Genomic DNA, 15,816 nt, shown 5'->3' on the forward strand with positions numbered 1-15,816 from the left:
TATTATTATTATAGCAATATTTATTTTATTTGAAACACTGTCTCGGAAAAATTGTTGCAACCATAAATATATTAAGTTCTTAATGTTTTTTTTCGCTATTTGTCTATATATTATGACATAAAAATTAAGATCAGGTTATAAAATTATTTTTTATCTACACCGTTGATAAGATAAAATTTAATTGAACATACTAATTAAAACACACTATTTTCTTTTTATCTCTTTTTGTTTTCATTTTTAGTTTTATTTTTTTATTAGTGTCGTATTTAATAGAATAATCCTGTAGTGCTTAAGCACACAATGATGAAGCATTATTGAATATCCTCCTCAGGGATTCGTCTTGTATCAGAATGTATTTATTCTGATCTTTAGCCTGTACTTAAAAAAAATCAAAACAGCTATAAATGTAACAATATCAACGTCCTTATATTTCGTTTTAGAAGTAACTAGCTTTTGCCCGCAACTCAGTCCGCGTAACCATCAAGGTTGTACTCTGCCACTTCGGCCATTAAACCCGAATTGCACTCTTTGGTTTCACCCGTCTAGTTTTGGGATCGGAATCGGGATTCGGGATCAGGATAAAAGGCCTATGTCATTTTCCAGCGTTCCATCTATCTCTATACCAAAATTCATCAAAATCGGTTCAGCTGTTACGGCGTGATAACGTAACAGACTAATACTATTCTAAGACCTTAACATATAATTAACGTATAATTATGTTGATAAAATTTTTTGCCAAATAATTTATTAATAGGTACAAATTCTAATCGTCTTATACTCGTAATAACTTCGAAGCGAAATGTCCGATTGGGATGAAACAAAAAGTATTTTTCTTTACATTTATGCCCTTAATAACATAATGCTTCATTTGGATAAGAATTAATATTATTTTTTTATACAAAAGCGGATATAGTGACTAAACTATGGCAGTCAGGTATATGCTCTCCCGACATTTTTCTAGATCTCAATAAGACCTAAAAACCCGAAGCTAATTATTTGTTTGTATTGTCCATAGTTTTTGCGGTGCAGGCAAAATAAGATTTTCGTCTTACGCATTGGGTCACAAATTAGCAATTTTCCTACGGATGTCTAATTTTTTTAAAGCAAAATATAACTTATAGCCTTCCTCGATAAATGGACTATCCATACTGAAAGAATTTTTCAAATCAGACCAGTAGTAGTTCCCGAGATTAGTGCGTTTAAACAAACAAATAAACAAACTCTGCAGTTTTATAATATTAGTATGGATTAGTCTACTACTTTAACATATTTATAAGTATTCTAAAAAATAATGATCGCTGGTTCTTCTCATGATTCCAATACTTGTAATATTGGTAAAAGATTATACAGATATTGACTTAAGATACATACGGGTGAAAAGAATTTAAACAACCAAGGATATTTTCACACCACATTACTATAATGAAGGTGTTACAGCAAAATATGTGTCATGGTGTATAAGGTGTGAGCAGATAGGTTTAATGCTACAAAAAAAGTACTAACAAGATCAAATCAAATGACTATAAATAATTCCTTAATAAGAGATATATTAAGGATTATTAGTTTATATTAAGAATTACACATAAACAAAATCCAGTAGAAAAAAGTTTCGAAATTATAAGGAAGTCAGTGCTTCTGTAAAAATGCCAAAACGCAAGATTTGAATCTTATCTTAATGATTACTGTTTACTTTTAATAAATGTTAATTTTGATAGTGAATTAGACACCAAAAGTAAAGTACCAAGGATATCTTAATTCCGCATTCAGTTCAATGGTTCCACCAAAGGCGAGAGATTTAATGATATTTTTTTCTGATATAAGAAAAAGCATAAAAAATTTACGAAAGAAAGGTATTGCTGTTTCCTTATTATGCTTTTTACCTATAGACCCATGATATTGGATTACCTAATTAATCGCGTTTAGCTGGTACGCACATATTTTTGTTTTAAAGCGTGAATATAGACTTGCCTTTACCGTGGATTGTTGTTGATCGCTTATTCGTAATTAGCTCCAAACCATTTAACTATAAATCTATAGTTTTGAAATTAGGCTCCATAAACGGAAAATAAAACCCTTAAATCTGGATTTGATAATTAAGTATATAAAATTTTCTTTATTATCTTCGTGTTTCTTTCGACACAGACAAAAAAATTCTAGTCACAGACAAAAAAATTCTAGCTCTCGCCTCACACGGAACCTAAAAAAATATTGTACAGAATAAAATAACATTTATATTGTATAGTACAAAAAGTTACATCCCTTTATATTCATATTGCTCAGAACAATAAGTCCATAAAGACAGATTGATACACCTATGCGTATACCTTTAATAATAGGCACTATAAGTAACAAGTTACTTAGTATAAAAGTACCGTCTAATCTATTCAGGATATTTTACTTACTTACTAAAAACCTGAGCCTGTATGTTGATTAACTATGTAATGGCTGTGAGGGACACCCTTAAAGCATTCTCTATTGCCACTGAATAGAGAAAAAACACCAAAAGGGTTTTACACTTGTATATAATTTTACATTTAGACAGTCTCGAATTTTGAAATCCCTCAAAAAATAAATTTATTCATAGATCTGTTATTGTGCCTGTATTTTTTATTCACGAAAAATACCTCTGTTTTTTTAAAGATATAAAAGTACACATATTTATACTGCCGCTTGTTTAAGACCTTATTTATTTTGCATATATTTTTTACATGACTGTTAAGGTAGGCATTAAGATAATCAGTATGACTTATGTTCCACATAAAAAATCTGATATTTTAATATGAAACTGTTTGACATAAGCATATTTTTTTTAGAATTTTTTATCTGATGGAAGGGCCTATGCTGGCAGTACTGTCTCTATTAGGAAAATCTCAACCTTTGTGTATTGGTATAGGTTAGTTTTCCTTTTGTTTTGCTGCGTTTAATTCGATGGCTTGTAAATGTCAAAGTCGTAATCTCTTTAACCAATAATTCAATCTTGCACCCTCCCCGTGTTAATGAATTTCAGAGGCTCCGCTTGAATCCTTGAGACGCCTTTCATGCGTTCGTCATTTGTCACGATTTACAAATATTTACAAGTTTCCATCTAATCTGCGCTATAAATTGGATTAAGGAATTAGCGAGAAAGCCCGTTTCAAGCCATGGGACGTCACTCGCATATATCTTTGAAGGTTAATGTACCTAGTTTGCCTGATATGTCTGAAACCAAGAAAGGCTAATACATAAACCTGTCATATATTAAGATCTTTAACAGTCAAAACATATCTTCCTTGCATTGTTCTTTACATGCGAATTTCATTTGTAAGTTTTGACGAAATGTCGTTTGAATTCTAATTTCCTTTGAAGGTAATATTTTTGTCATATTGCTTCCGATTTACAAAGAGGAAATCGAAAACACGTTTATCCATGTATTTATAATAGGCAAGAGCATTTAAATGCCTTTAATACGTTTATGACCACGTCTGGAGGTTTATATTAAACTGTCCTGATGACGTCACATAATATATTGAAAGATTATAAAATCCTTTTCCTTAAAATAGTAATATCGCAACCTTTCATATTTTAAATAAAAATTTATAAATAAGGAGAATTTCTTTTTTGAAAATAATCATAATAATAAAATATGAAATATATAAAAGAATGATTTTGAAACCAAATTGATGAATATTATAAATGATAAAAGTGAAAATTGCTACATGAATAGATTAAATAACAGATGCCTATGTGTAAAAGTACTTTATACCAAATAACATTTATAGTAGAGCCTGCTGTGTTAAAACCTTTTTGCAATCGCTAAGAGAGAATAAACGACGGTCTTAGTAGGTTTTATTTTTTGGTTTAAAAATATTTCATATATTAATATCTATATAAACTTAGATGCTTTTGTTGATTGTTGTGTGAATTTCGTACTTAGATGCGACAACCTGAGCAAAAACTGATGAAAACAAATAGTCTATAAACATAATGAGATTAGCTGTATTATTAACGAAATCCCATTTTGGCCTTAATTATGGGGCATTAGGCAATCATAACAAAACTGGCCGTCAAGGTATATTGACACTATAAATTCATTAAGTGTCTTTCTTCCTTAATTGCTTGTAACGCTTTATCAAAATAAAATCAAGATTATTATTTTTAAGATATAATTTACATATTAAATATTGATTACAACTTTCATGGAAAACTATGCAGGGTGTATGCTTGATGAAACTCATATAATGTATATGACATTAGATTATACTCTGCAATAAATAAAAGTTAGGCACTCAGTTATTTCAAATACTGACGATTAAACAGTAACGTCAGATGTAATTGTTTACTAGTAGTAATATTTTTTTGTGTTTGCAATTTCTAACATTTTTTTTTCAGTGCAAAACTTACGTTTACAAGGAAGAATAGAAAATTTGGAGGTTGGAGTTATTTGACTTATCTATTAAACTTTGCAAATTAATAATACACAGACAATAATTCCGTAGGTCAAGAAACTTAACAGTGAAATTGGACCTCATTAATGAAATCTTTGACTTGAATCTGAAATACACGCATTTATTTATGAGTTAAGAAATATAAAATATAAGATAATGGGTTCTATGTGAAAAAAAAATTATCTTATTCTTTCAAAGCTTTTTAAAACCATATAATTATTACTGAGTATAGTAGTACCTATTCTTAAACCTTAGCAAATAATCATTATGTAGCGCAGATTGATGTAATTAGAAAAAAAGGTGACGTCTTTTATGAAATGTGACTTTGTAACTGTTTGCTACATTTTGATCCATTTTACTAGAAAATTGACTACAGTTGAATTCTCAACCATCATTATCGTTTTCAGCATACAATTCTCAGAAAACAGATTAATATAAATCTTTATTAATAATAGCATTAACATACATACATCAAAGTTCAAAATAACTGTTACCCAGCTCCTGGTGACTTGGATACCATAGCAATAAAAATTATTTTCTTCTGTCTTCTAAATTAATATTACAATTATATATTTGATACTTATAAAAAAGGAATATTGGTGAGCGGAGATTAATTAAGAGATAATTCTTAAAATATATAGATTATATAACTTTTAAAAATTTACACTTCAATAAATGCACGAAAACTTGATTGATTTGAAGAACTTTTGAAGATTTATGAAATAAGTGGAAGTTATTATATCATGAAACTATTAATTTAGTCCATAACATATATTTGAACAGGTAGACATTAAACACTTGTAGAATCAAATTGAAGTCTTTCAAATAAAGCTAAGACAATGTAAAAATTATAAATTACATTAAATATTAAAGATATTTATTACTTAAATTAAAATATATATAATAAATACAATAATTTTTTAAAGTAAATTAAAAAATATATATTTATTATTTAGAATTAGGCTGAATGGACTACTGTTCTTTACCTTTTATTGTCGATATAGATAGTAGGTAACAAAAATACAAGTTGTGTATGTCAATTGATATTTGACAGTGACATTTCAAGGGTATTCAATATTCATTTCACAGCTGGTCACTTGGTTTCTGGTGGAAATTCACGTTGTTAATTTTTTAATTTTATTACTGCAAAAAAAAACATGGATTACAACAGCAAACAATTGGCTGAAGACCTCTTTCTTCGGGTTCCAGTAGACGCTCGAATAAGGTTTAATTTTATTGTATAAATGTTTTAGCAATTCTATTCTTCTAATTACAAAATGTAAATTTTCTATATGTTTTAAAATGATGTGTTGTATATCGCCTCCTCTTAGTTATGGGGCGAATTATAATGTTATTCAAATAACATATTTTATTAAAATCATAGGTTAATGCAAGTTAAATTTAATTATGATGCAAGAACATCACTCACTATAACCTTAAATGATGCACAATCATAATTACAACTTAGTTATGATGTAGTTAAAGTTATATTAACATTTCCTAAACCTTAAGAAAACCCGTAGAAGAAGTAGAAGAACATCATCCAAAACTGAAAGTTGAAATGCAAACTATTCGGTTGAACCCTGACTCACAGAAGCTTGTGTTGGATACTTTACGCTTTATACACGGTCCCGATTTCAAACTGAACAGTGCCAGCCTTTACAAGGTAAATATATATTAAGTATATAATCAATAGAAAATAAATAATGTTACATTTTCCTTCAAAGAGGATATAATTCAAAATTAGAGTACTTATTACAGTTCAATAATATCTGAGATTGTTTTATCAACAAAATTAATTGATTATTTCATTTTAATTTTATTACAGAAAATAAGAAAAAAAAAAATTTACTAAATATTAGTTACTTTATAAAAATTGCTTATTCTAATCATGATATGTCGTCTGTTAAACCTTCTTTGAACAATCTTTTTTAGTGTAATCTAATGTATTGATTATATTATACACTCGTTTATTGTTAAAAGTATTAAGAAATAATGTTAACATTAGATTTTGAAGTTGTTTAAAAATAATGCTTTTTTATTTGTACTTAATTCTAGGATAAGGGTACGAATTTCAGTAAACAATATTGGTTGGAGCGAGGTAACCTTATAGTGCGTGGTGGTTGTGACTATTCTATACAATCTCAACCAGATATGAAATCCTCTGAAGTTAGGTTGAGGGAATTTGCTTTGGCTAAGTTGGAAAAGTATGTATGGTATATTGGGAGTAATAGTTCATTTCGATTTAATGCCACTGTATTGGGTGTAATATTTCTAATAAATTTTATAGGTACTGTTTCCACAAGGCTCATTGTGCAGAGGCTTTAGAAAACGCAGCTGAAAACGTCGAAAAGGCTTTAGAAATTCTATTTAAAAAATATTATAATTTTACAACATTAGAAAACAATGAGAATTATCCACCGAAATCTGAGTTGTTGGATATGAGGAATGATGAGAGAGCTGTACTGGAATCTATATATGAGAATAGTTTCAGAGTTAGAGATACAAATGTTTGGACAGTTGATGTCAAGTTGGATTACATAACGAGAATGTATGCGGCCGACAAAGTAAAGAAAAAGAAAGAAAATATAAATTACAATACAAATTTCAAAACGAAAAAGAAAGAACTATGCAGACTGTTCCTGAACGGTAACTGTAGATTTGGCGCGAAATGTAAATTTACACATGAAACGAAAGACGACGAAAAGCTAGAAGAAGTAGAAAAGGAATCTGTTACCTACGAATTAGAAATACGTTTCCCAGAAGATACATACTACCCGTATGAATCACCGATGTTGTTTGTCAAAGCCAATAGCAGTTCAAATTTAATACCGACCATTACTTGCCTAAAAATTGCTGCCAGGTTGTACGACGAAGCCAAAACATTAGCCCTAGATGGTATACCCAGCATATACTCACTAGTTGAATTACTTAGTAATGAAGACGATATAGTTAATTTTATTAAATTTGACACTAGACAATTTCCTCAGGCTTCGGACATGTTGTTCCCTCAATTGTTAGAAAGTAATAATGCCGATAGCCAAACCAAACCAACACATTATAAAAAAGGTGATTCGAGGGATCATAGACATAATGTAAATTTCGATGAATTGCTCAAAGATAATAATGAAATAGCGAAACGTTATATGGAAAAAAGTGACAATAATAGATATAATAAAATGATGTCTTCGAGAAGAAAACTTCCTGCTTGGCAAAAAAGAAAAGAAATATTACAGGCTATGGAAAAATCTCAGGTCTGTTTTTTGTACTATACAAAGTAATTTATATATCTTAATCTTATTACTTTACTATATTGATGTATATGTTATTAGACAAGTTTTTCTAATAACTTTATTACTTTACTATATATATGTATATTTATGTATATATTGTTATTAGACCAGTTTTTCTAAGTGATTTGAAACTTTGTGTAAATAATATCCTTGTGATAGAATTTTAAATTTAGTAATACATACTACTTTAAAAAATTTTATTCACTTCTATTAACTTGCGATATACAAAAATATACATAAAACAATCTCAAACATTATTAAGGTATAATTTTATTTAAATTTACAACATACATGTTTTGAATCACAGGTAATAGTTATCAGCGGTGAGACGGGTTGCGGTAAAAGCACTCAGGTACCGCAGTATATTTTGGACAATTGGCTAGAAAATTATATAGGAAACCATGTTGAGATAGTGTGTACGCAACCCAGACGTATATCAGCTATAGGTGTTGCTGACAGAGTGGCTGAAGAGAGAGTCGAAAAGACTGGACAAGTTGTTGGGTATCAGGTAGAGTATTTTTCAATCTATTGACTACATTTTGATATAAAACAACTTAGTTATGGTATGTACACTCATCTACCAGCCAACACTTACCAAAACATAACATGTGACCTTAAATAGAGCTAAGTACATATCGAATTAATTCCACCGACCCTTTGTTGAGACTATATTAAATCAGTATAAGAGAAGTAGTATGGAGATTTTATTACTAACGTTATAGTCATTCAATATAAAAATGGTCACTTGTTGGTAACACTTATATGAGATAGTATTAATTTTTTGAGTGTCATACCTATAATATGTGTAGGTGTTTATTTGTTGACCTCATTCGTTACAAATATGAATCTATTGTGATAGTTCTATTTAGAGAAGTTTTTTCATCAGAAACTGATATGGTTATAAATATCAGTAGATATGATATTCAAATATGAGCTTTAAGGATAGATGTAATAGAATGCATTTTATTTATCACCTTTTGTTTATATATTTTTTTTATGTTCAGAGAATATCAATAAGTAACAGCTTAATAACATAATCTGTGCGCATTAAAATTATTTGGTTAATAGAGTCAAGAGATTGTTGTGGAAAAAAATATTGTATGCCAAATATAATATTTGCTTAGTAAAATTTATTATATTTTTAACTTGTACGGTTAGAATAAACTATTAGGTTAGTCTGTTAGTGAATTTTATATAGTGAAATGTATTGATATTTAATTTTTTAGATACGTTTAGAAAATAAGATCTCGTCGAAAACCCGTTTAACGTTCTGCACTACCGGTATATTGCTGAGGCGACTGGAATACGATCCGCAGTTGAAATCGATCACCCACATCATAGTTGACGAGGTTCATGAGAGGTCCGAAGAGAGCGATTTCCTCTTGCTAATATTGAGGGACCTTATCAAAGTTAGAAGGGACTTGAGGGTCATATTGATGAGTGCGACTCTGAATGCGGAGCTGTTCTCGGATTATTTTGACAAGGTTCCAGTCTTGGAGATTCCTGGTAATGAATAATGATCAGATTATTTTTTTATTAATAATATTTTTGATTATATATTATATTGAACAATTAAATTTTATGAGAAATTACTGAGTAATAATAGTATAGATGGTATAAGAAACAGACTTTCGTTTCAAAATTCTTGGGGAATAATAATATTTTTTATACACTACCGGTAACGACGAATAAAAAACATTTTTGTTTTAGGCAGAACTTTTCCGGTGGAACAATACTTTTTGGACGACATTTTGGATATGACAGATTATATAATGGAGGAGAACGGACCTTTTGCTCGTAAAATTAAGAAAGGTATTACAAAATAATATTTTCCTGGTTCTCTATTATGCAATACTTTAAATAAAAATGCTAATATGATTCTCGTGCCCAGGTGACAAGGACAAAAAGTTTGATTTCGAAACCGAGTTAGAAGCCTGCGATGTCAAGTCAGAATCCACTGAGCCGCCGAAGATAGTGATTCGTGACGAAAATCTAACGATATCACAAATAGTAGCGAGATATCCCAAACTTAGTAAGAAAGCATGCAAAAACCTATACCTCATGGATACTGAAAAGGTGAGAAAATAGGGTTTTATCAACTATTTAAAGAATATTGCTATGTATTCGTGAAAGATGGTAGATAATCTTCAGTAATGAGATCTAAGATTTTCGCGAGTATTCATTTAAATGAAACTAGTGTTATTCGGATTTACTACGCGGATTTTATTATTTAAAAACTACATAATCCCGACGTTTCACACAGATCACACCTCGTCTGCCCGTGATCACGGTTGCTGCAAAGTAACCGAAACGTCGGGATTATGTAGTTTTTAAATAATAAAATCCGCGTAGTAAATCCGAATAACACTAGTTTCATTTTAATCTTCAGTACATGACACGGTTTTATTTAAAATTATTTTTTATGTTTAGTACAGTATGATAGAAAAAGTGCTATAGGACTAATAATCTACACGTACACGAGAACAAAAGAAGCAATGCACAGAAATAACTCACATAACATTACATAAAAATATATTTTCCTAACTATTAATTAGGTTACTTGCTTATAATTTATAGTTTTTAGAAATAACTTATACCAATACAAAAAAATAATAAAAAAATATTCTGAAAAGTGTAATTACGTTGAGGCACTGCAATAAACGGACGTTATATCATAGGGATAAGATTTTTTTTTACCTTTATTTTAGATAAATTTGGAACTCATAGAGCATGTTCTGACATACATCGTATCTGGACACCATTCGTGGCCGACAGAGGGCGCTATTTTAATATTTCTGCCTGGTATAGGCGAAATAATGTCGTTATACGATCAGTTGATTGACAGTCATACGTTCAGCCCGAAGTGAGTATATTATCAGCTAAATGAATAAGTTAAGGATTTAGTTTCAAAAAAGCTTTAAAAATGTGAATCAAACATAAGGAAAATTTTCACGCACATAAATTACTTGGGATACATTTAAGTTGATGTTATGAATTGTTATGTAAGAATTCCACAAGATGGCTCTGTCACAAATAAAAAAAACTTAAATAACGTCTATTATTAATATGTAATGTATTTGAAGACTAATTAACTTGCATTATCTCAAAATTCGTAAACAACTAAACAAAAATTATATTAAGTTTATTTCTTTTAATAATGATTTTCAGAACGGGCAAATACAAAATAATTCCCCTCCACTCGACCTTAACGAGCGAGGAGCAGGCCATGGTGTTCCAGAAGCCGAGAGATGGCGCTAGGAAGATAGTTCTATCAACTAACATAGCGGAGACATCCGTGACCATAGACGACTGTGTCTTTGTTGTCGACTGTGGAAGAATGAAAGAGAAACGGTAGCAACGAAATTTTAATTTAAAAACGAAATACATCAATAATAAATACAAATTACTAGCGACTTGGACGTTACAAAGAATTTTGTCTACAAAAGTCTTAGTAATCTCATTTAATTCCATTAAATTCCAGCTTCGATTCCAACCGCAATATGGAATCTCTGGATCTGGTGTGGGTGTCTAGAGCCAACGCTAAGCAGCGGAAAGGTCGCGCCGGTCGGGTGATGGCCGGAGTTTGTATCCACCTGTTCACATCGCACAGATATAATTACCATCTCTCAGAACAGCCCGTCCCGGAGATACATAGAGTGCCGCTGGAACAGCTGGTGCTGAAGCTGAAGATATTACCGCTGTTCCGGAACATGGGCGTGCATGAGGTGCTCGGTGAGTGCTCGGTTACATGGATTGTACTAAATATTGAATACACTTAAAACTTTATTGATGTTTCTTAATTCAAACAGATCGTTAACAAAGATAAGGGCAATTTATGATTAATGTTGAAAATTTCGATTTCCAGGTAAAACAATCGAACCCCCTTTGAAATCTAACATAGATGGCGCGCTGATAAGATTGCAAGATGTTGGGGCGCTGGACAAAATGTATGCTCTAACGGCTCTTGGCAAGCACCTGGCTGCTCTGCCAGTGGATGTCAGGATTGGCAAACTCATGTTATTTGGCGCTATATTCTGCTGTGTCGATTCAGCTTTGACGATGGCAGCATTTTTGAGTCACAAAAGCCCATTCCTGGCGCCGTTTGGTAAAAAAGTAGGTATCTTTTTCAATACAGCATCTATATTCTATTATATAGACAAAAACTACTATACATGGATTTTTCACTTCACGTTCGATATTCAATAATTTACTTTCGTTACCAAATTTATATTTTGTTGTTAAAATGTTACTAAGGGACTATAGAAATTAGATTTAGTGATATTAAGCAATGCTTGAGAAACACTGAATCTAACTAACCTATGCTATATGTTAAGATTTTTTTTTCTGCAGTCGGAGGCTGATGCAAAGAGGAGAGAATTCGCGTGTTCTAACAGCGATCAGCTGACGACGTTGAGGGCTTATAGAGTATGTATTAATATTATATATATACATATATATATTGACTGATGGGATTCATTTTATCAATTTTAATATTTGATTGGAACAACTAATTGTTTGTCCAAGTAAATAATAGTAATAATTTTTTGTTCTATAAAATATATTTTTTTATAGAACAAAAATTATTACAATACTACATATGTACAAATTTTGTAACATATTTTTCAGAAATGGCAACAAGCGCTGAAACAAAGCTCACACTCAGCTCTGGTATTCGCTAACGAGAACTTTTTGTCGCACAAGACGCTTGTAATGTTAGCTGATATCAAGCATCAGTTGCTTGGTCTTCTCGCGTCGATAGGCTTCGTACCAGACATGCCGGGCTTGAGGAAGAAGATGTATAAGGATTCCGTCCAAGCTCTCACAGGTGAAGAGGTAATAAAAGCAAGCATTATCAAGCACTTATTATGAAGAAAAGGCAAATATATACCTTATGTACATTTTAATTGAACTCAAAATATAATAACCAGTTTTTGTTTTTCAGCTAAACTGTAATGGAACGAATGATAAACTTCTGGCCGCTATACTGTGTGCTGCGTTGTATCCTAACGTTGTGAAGGTAAATAAAAAAGATAATTATATATTGAAACATGCCTGTATGTATGTTACCACTTTGATCCAGTTTGATCCAGTTTTATATCTCATAATTTTAAAGGATTTATAGTAGTCTTATAAGAAAATATAATTTTTATTTTAAAATAATTAAAAAAAAAAACATTCACTAATTTTACAAATTTTAATTTAATGACATCTAAGACTTTCGATTTATTCATTAAAATGGAAATATATAACGTTTTTAATGATAATAATATACGCGTAGTAACCCGAGAAAAATATTAGTTTCATTTAAATTTTAAATTATTTTTGAAAACGACTGATTAGTGTTTAAGTTTTTATATACAAATGACTTAATAAATTATAAGTCTCGCATACATTTTTCGTCCAAGCTTCATATACGTCTAGTATATGTATGTTTGTCAAACACAACCTAATTCCAGCGAACATTACATTGATTTTTAATTATAATATTTGAACAATTAAGTGAACAAATAATCATACTACTGAATTTTCCAGGTTTTGACCCCGGAGAAATCTTTCCATATGCAAATAGGAGGCGCCATACAGAGGCAGCCGAATCCCGATGAACTGAAATTCAAAACCAAGTCTGACGGCTACGTTGTACTCCATCCATCGTCAGTTAACTCAAACGTCGGTTACTTCACCAGCCCCTACTTAGTTTACCAAGAAAAAGTTAAAACGACGAGGGTTTTTGTCAGAGAATGTTCTATGGTGCCGCAGTTGCCGTTGGTGCTATTTTCGGGTTTGTTTGGAAATTAATATTATATTTATTATATATACTGTATATTTATATGTCACTGAACTCCTAAACAGCTGGCCGGTTTGTATAAATTATTTTGTACGCATTTGAGTGGCGCCTTTGATGATTTAAATTCATAAATTAGCCCGACAGATGGCGCTGTAGTCAGTGTGTAGGTTATTTCAAACTAAAAGGCTGAAACTTAATATAATTATTGCTTCAATACACTTTATATATTCTCTCTGATTACGCGGACGGAGTCGCGAGCACACACTAGCGTGTGTATACATTCACACTAGATTCCTTTATACATAACATAATATTTGATTACAAAGAACATGTCAAATACGTTTCTAAATGATTATTAAAGCATACATTTACCAGTAATTCAAATATAAAATAATGAATCGTAACAATGTTAGATTTATTTGTTGTTAAAAACGATTGTGTTAATTTAATTGTTAAAAATATAATATTAACAGAACATTGTATGAGCATTATAACTAATCCTTGGTATTATTTAAATTATGAATTGCGACAACAGTATTGTAATTGTTTTTCAGGTTGTAATTTGTCAGTGGAGCTTCACAATGGGACGTTCATAGTGTCCTTGGAGGATGGATGGATCATGTTTCAAGTTGAGGAGCACGAGGTAATACTACATTTATTTATAAATGCCTGGAGGTTAAAGGCCAGATCTCACACGTGAGGGCGCGGGTTCGATACTGGCAAGTACCAATGTGATCTTTTCCGAGTCATATGGACTTTCTAAGAGTATTTAGACACCACTGACGGACGTTGAAGGAAAACATCGTTAGGAAACTTGGTCATATAATTTCAAATTATATACTGAAATCGCCAACCCGTCTTGAGCCAGCGTGGAGATTAATGCTCTGACCTTCTCCATGTGAGAAGAGGCCTTTGTTCAGCAGTGGGCTCTTATAAGCCGATGGTGATGATATAATAAAAGCCTATAAATTCGTAAACTTTTAGTCTTAATCACATAAATCATTAAAATTTTGTCTATTAATTTCTTTTTCTAAATCTCAACATAGATTTTAAGATATATAAGTTAAAATTAAAGGACTATCAGATTAATAACATAATGCTAATAAGGAAAGCTTAGAAATGGTTTAAATTTGGTATGTTATGAAAAACAACAATTAAATAATTAGATTAGTAAATATATATTGTTTTAGGTTGCTGAAATGTTGAAAACGATCCGAGCGGAACTCATCAGCCTGCTGGAAGAGAAAATTAATGATCCATCGTTAAATTTGCTGCACCACGAGAAAGGAAACAGAATTATCAAAGCGATTGTCCAAATAATTACTAAAGACTAAATGTTATTTATATAAAAAAGACAATTATATGAAATACACCCAAAAAAAAAGGTTTAAAATTTTTTTATTGGCAAAGTATTTTTTATAAAATTGCATTTCCTTATGTTAACTCATTTCCTGAATTTAATGCGATGTTGAAGATTAATTAATATTTTATGTGGAGAGAAACAAAAGAGGTTTTATATGTAATAGATAACATGGACCTCATAATAATTCTTATGTGACTCAGTATTGTGAAAATATATTACATTTGTTATACAAAGTAATATTGTCCCTCCAAGAATATTAAAAAAATATATTTTTAACATTTTTGAAAAATCATTTGTTAGCTTTTACAAGAATGTTTAATGTAATTAATAAAATATATTTTTGTTATCTGTGTTTTTTTTCCACAGCTTTTAGTTTACTGAACGAAATTTCATAAAAAATAATGTTTTAAATGCAATCAACAAATACTATTTTCAATATATTATATCATTTATGTTATTATAAACTTATACAAAGAAAAATAATAAATTTTATTTTATTATTATTAAATTTTATTTAAAAAAAAACTATATAATAACACTTGGTTAATTCATAAGTGTAGAACTAGTATTCATAGAAAGTATAACATCTCCATCGATCACGTTCACAAAACATTTCCCGACCAACAAAACCTTTTTGGTTCAACATATTGACAATGAAAGTTGACCTGACGTATATACAACATTAATCTAAACATTATCAGGCTGGGAACAAACACGCTAACGACGTTCGGTCACAGGCCTCGGCTATATTTCACTGCGGATAAAAAATTGTACGGAAAGTATTGGGCTATTCACGGTCGATCCAATAGTGCTCGCTCGTAAAACGCACGTGTTTCGTCCGTACATGTGTAAGGGCGAAGTTTTGGGTTAGGACCGTCCGAAGATAGTTTTGGATAGAGTGGATAAGATTTTAGGCTATTTTATAATATAAACCATTTTAAGATATTACGA

At 30.6% G+C, this 15,816-nt stretch overlaps 1 protein-coding gene across 2 annotated transcripts; it reads left to right on the forward strand.

The window, feature by feature from the left end:
- The first annotated feature begins 5,486 nt into the window (after window positions 1-5,486).
- On the forward strand, window positions 5,487-15,211 carry LOC116770550 (putative ATP-dependent RNA helicase DHX57). 2 transcript variants are annotated; one of them, XM_061520885.1, is made up of 18 exons: window positions 5,487-5,649; window positions 5,937-6,090; window positions 6,483-6,631; window positions 6,715-7,678; window positions 8,025-8,225; window positions 8,944-9,223; window positions 9,428-9,529; window positions 9,609-9,793; window positions 10,426-10,580; window positions 10,886-11,068; window positions 11,199-11,449; window positions 11,583-11,830; window positions 12,068-12,142; window positions 12,344-12,550; window positions 12,660-12,734; window positions 13,250-13,496; window positions 14,057-14,145; window positions 14,693-15,211. In XM_061520885.1, the coding sequence occupies exons 1-18, from the start codon at window positions 5,582-5,584 to the stop codon at window positions 14,834-14,836; spliced, it is 3,777 nt and encodes a 1,258-aa protein (XP_061376869.1). In that variant the 5' UTR covers window positions 5,487-5,581; the 3' UTR covers window positions 14,837-15,211. The 2 variants fall into 2 exon arrangements, with proteins under 2 accessions (XP_061376869.1, XP_061376870.1); XM_061520886.1 differs by having other exon boundaries at window positions 5,496-5,649; window positions 5,948-6,090.
- The last annotated feature ends 605 nt before the right edge of the window (window positions 15,212-15,816 follow it).

This window comes from Danaus plexippus, chromosome 7 (assembly GCF_018135715.1).
Source record: "Danaus plexippus chromosome 7, MEX_DaPlex, whole genome shotgun sequence".
Taxonomy (NCBI): Eukaryota; Metazoa; Arthropoda; class Insecta; order Lepidoptera; family Nymphalidae; genus Danaus; species Danaus plexippus.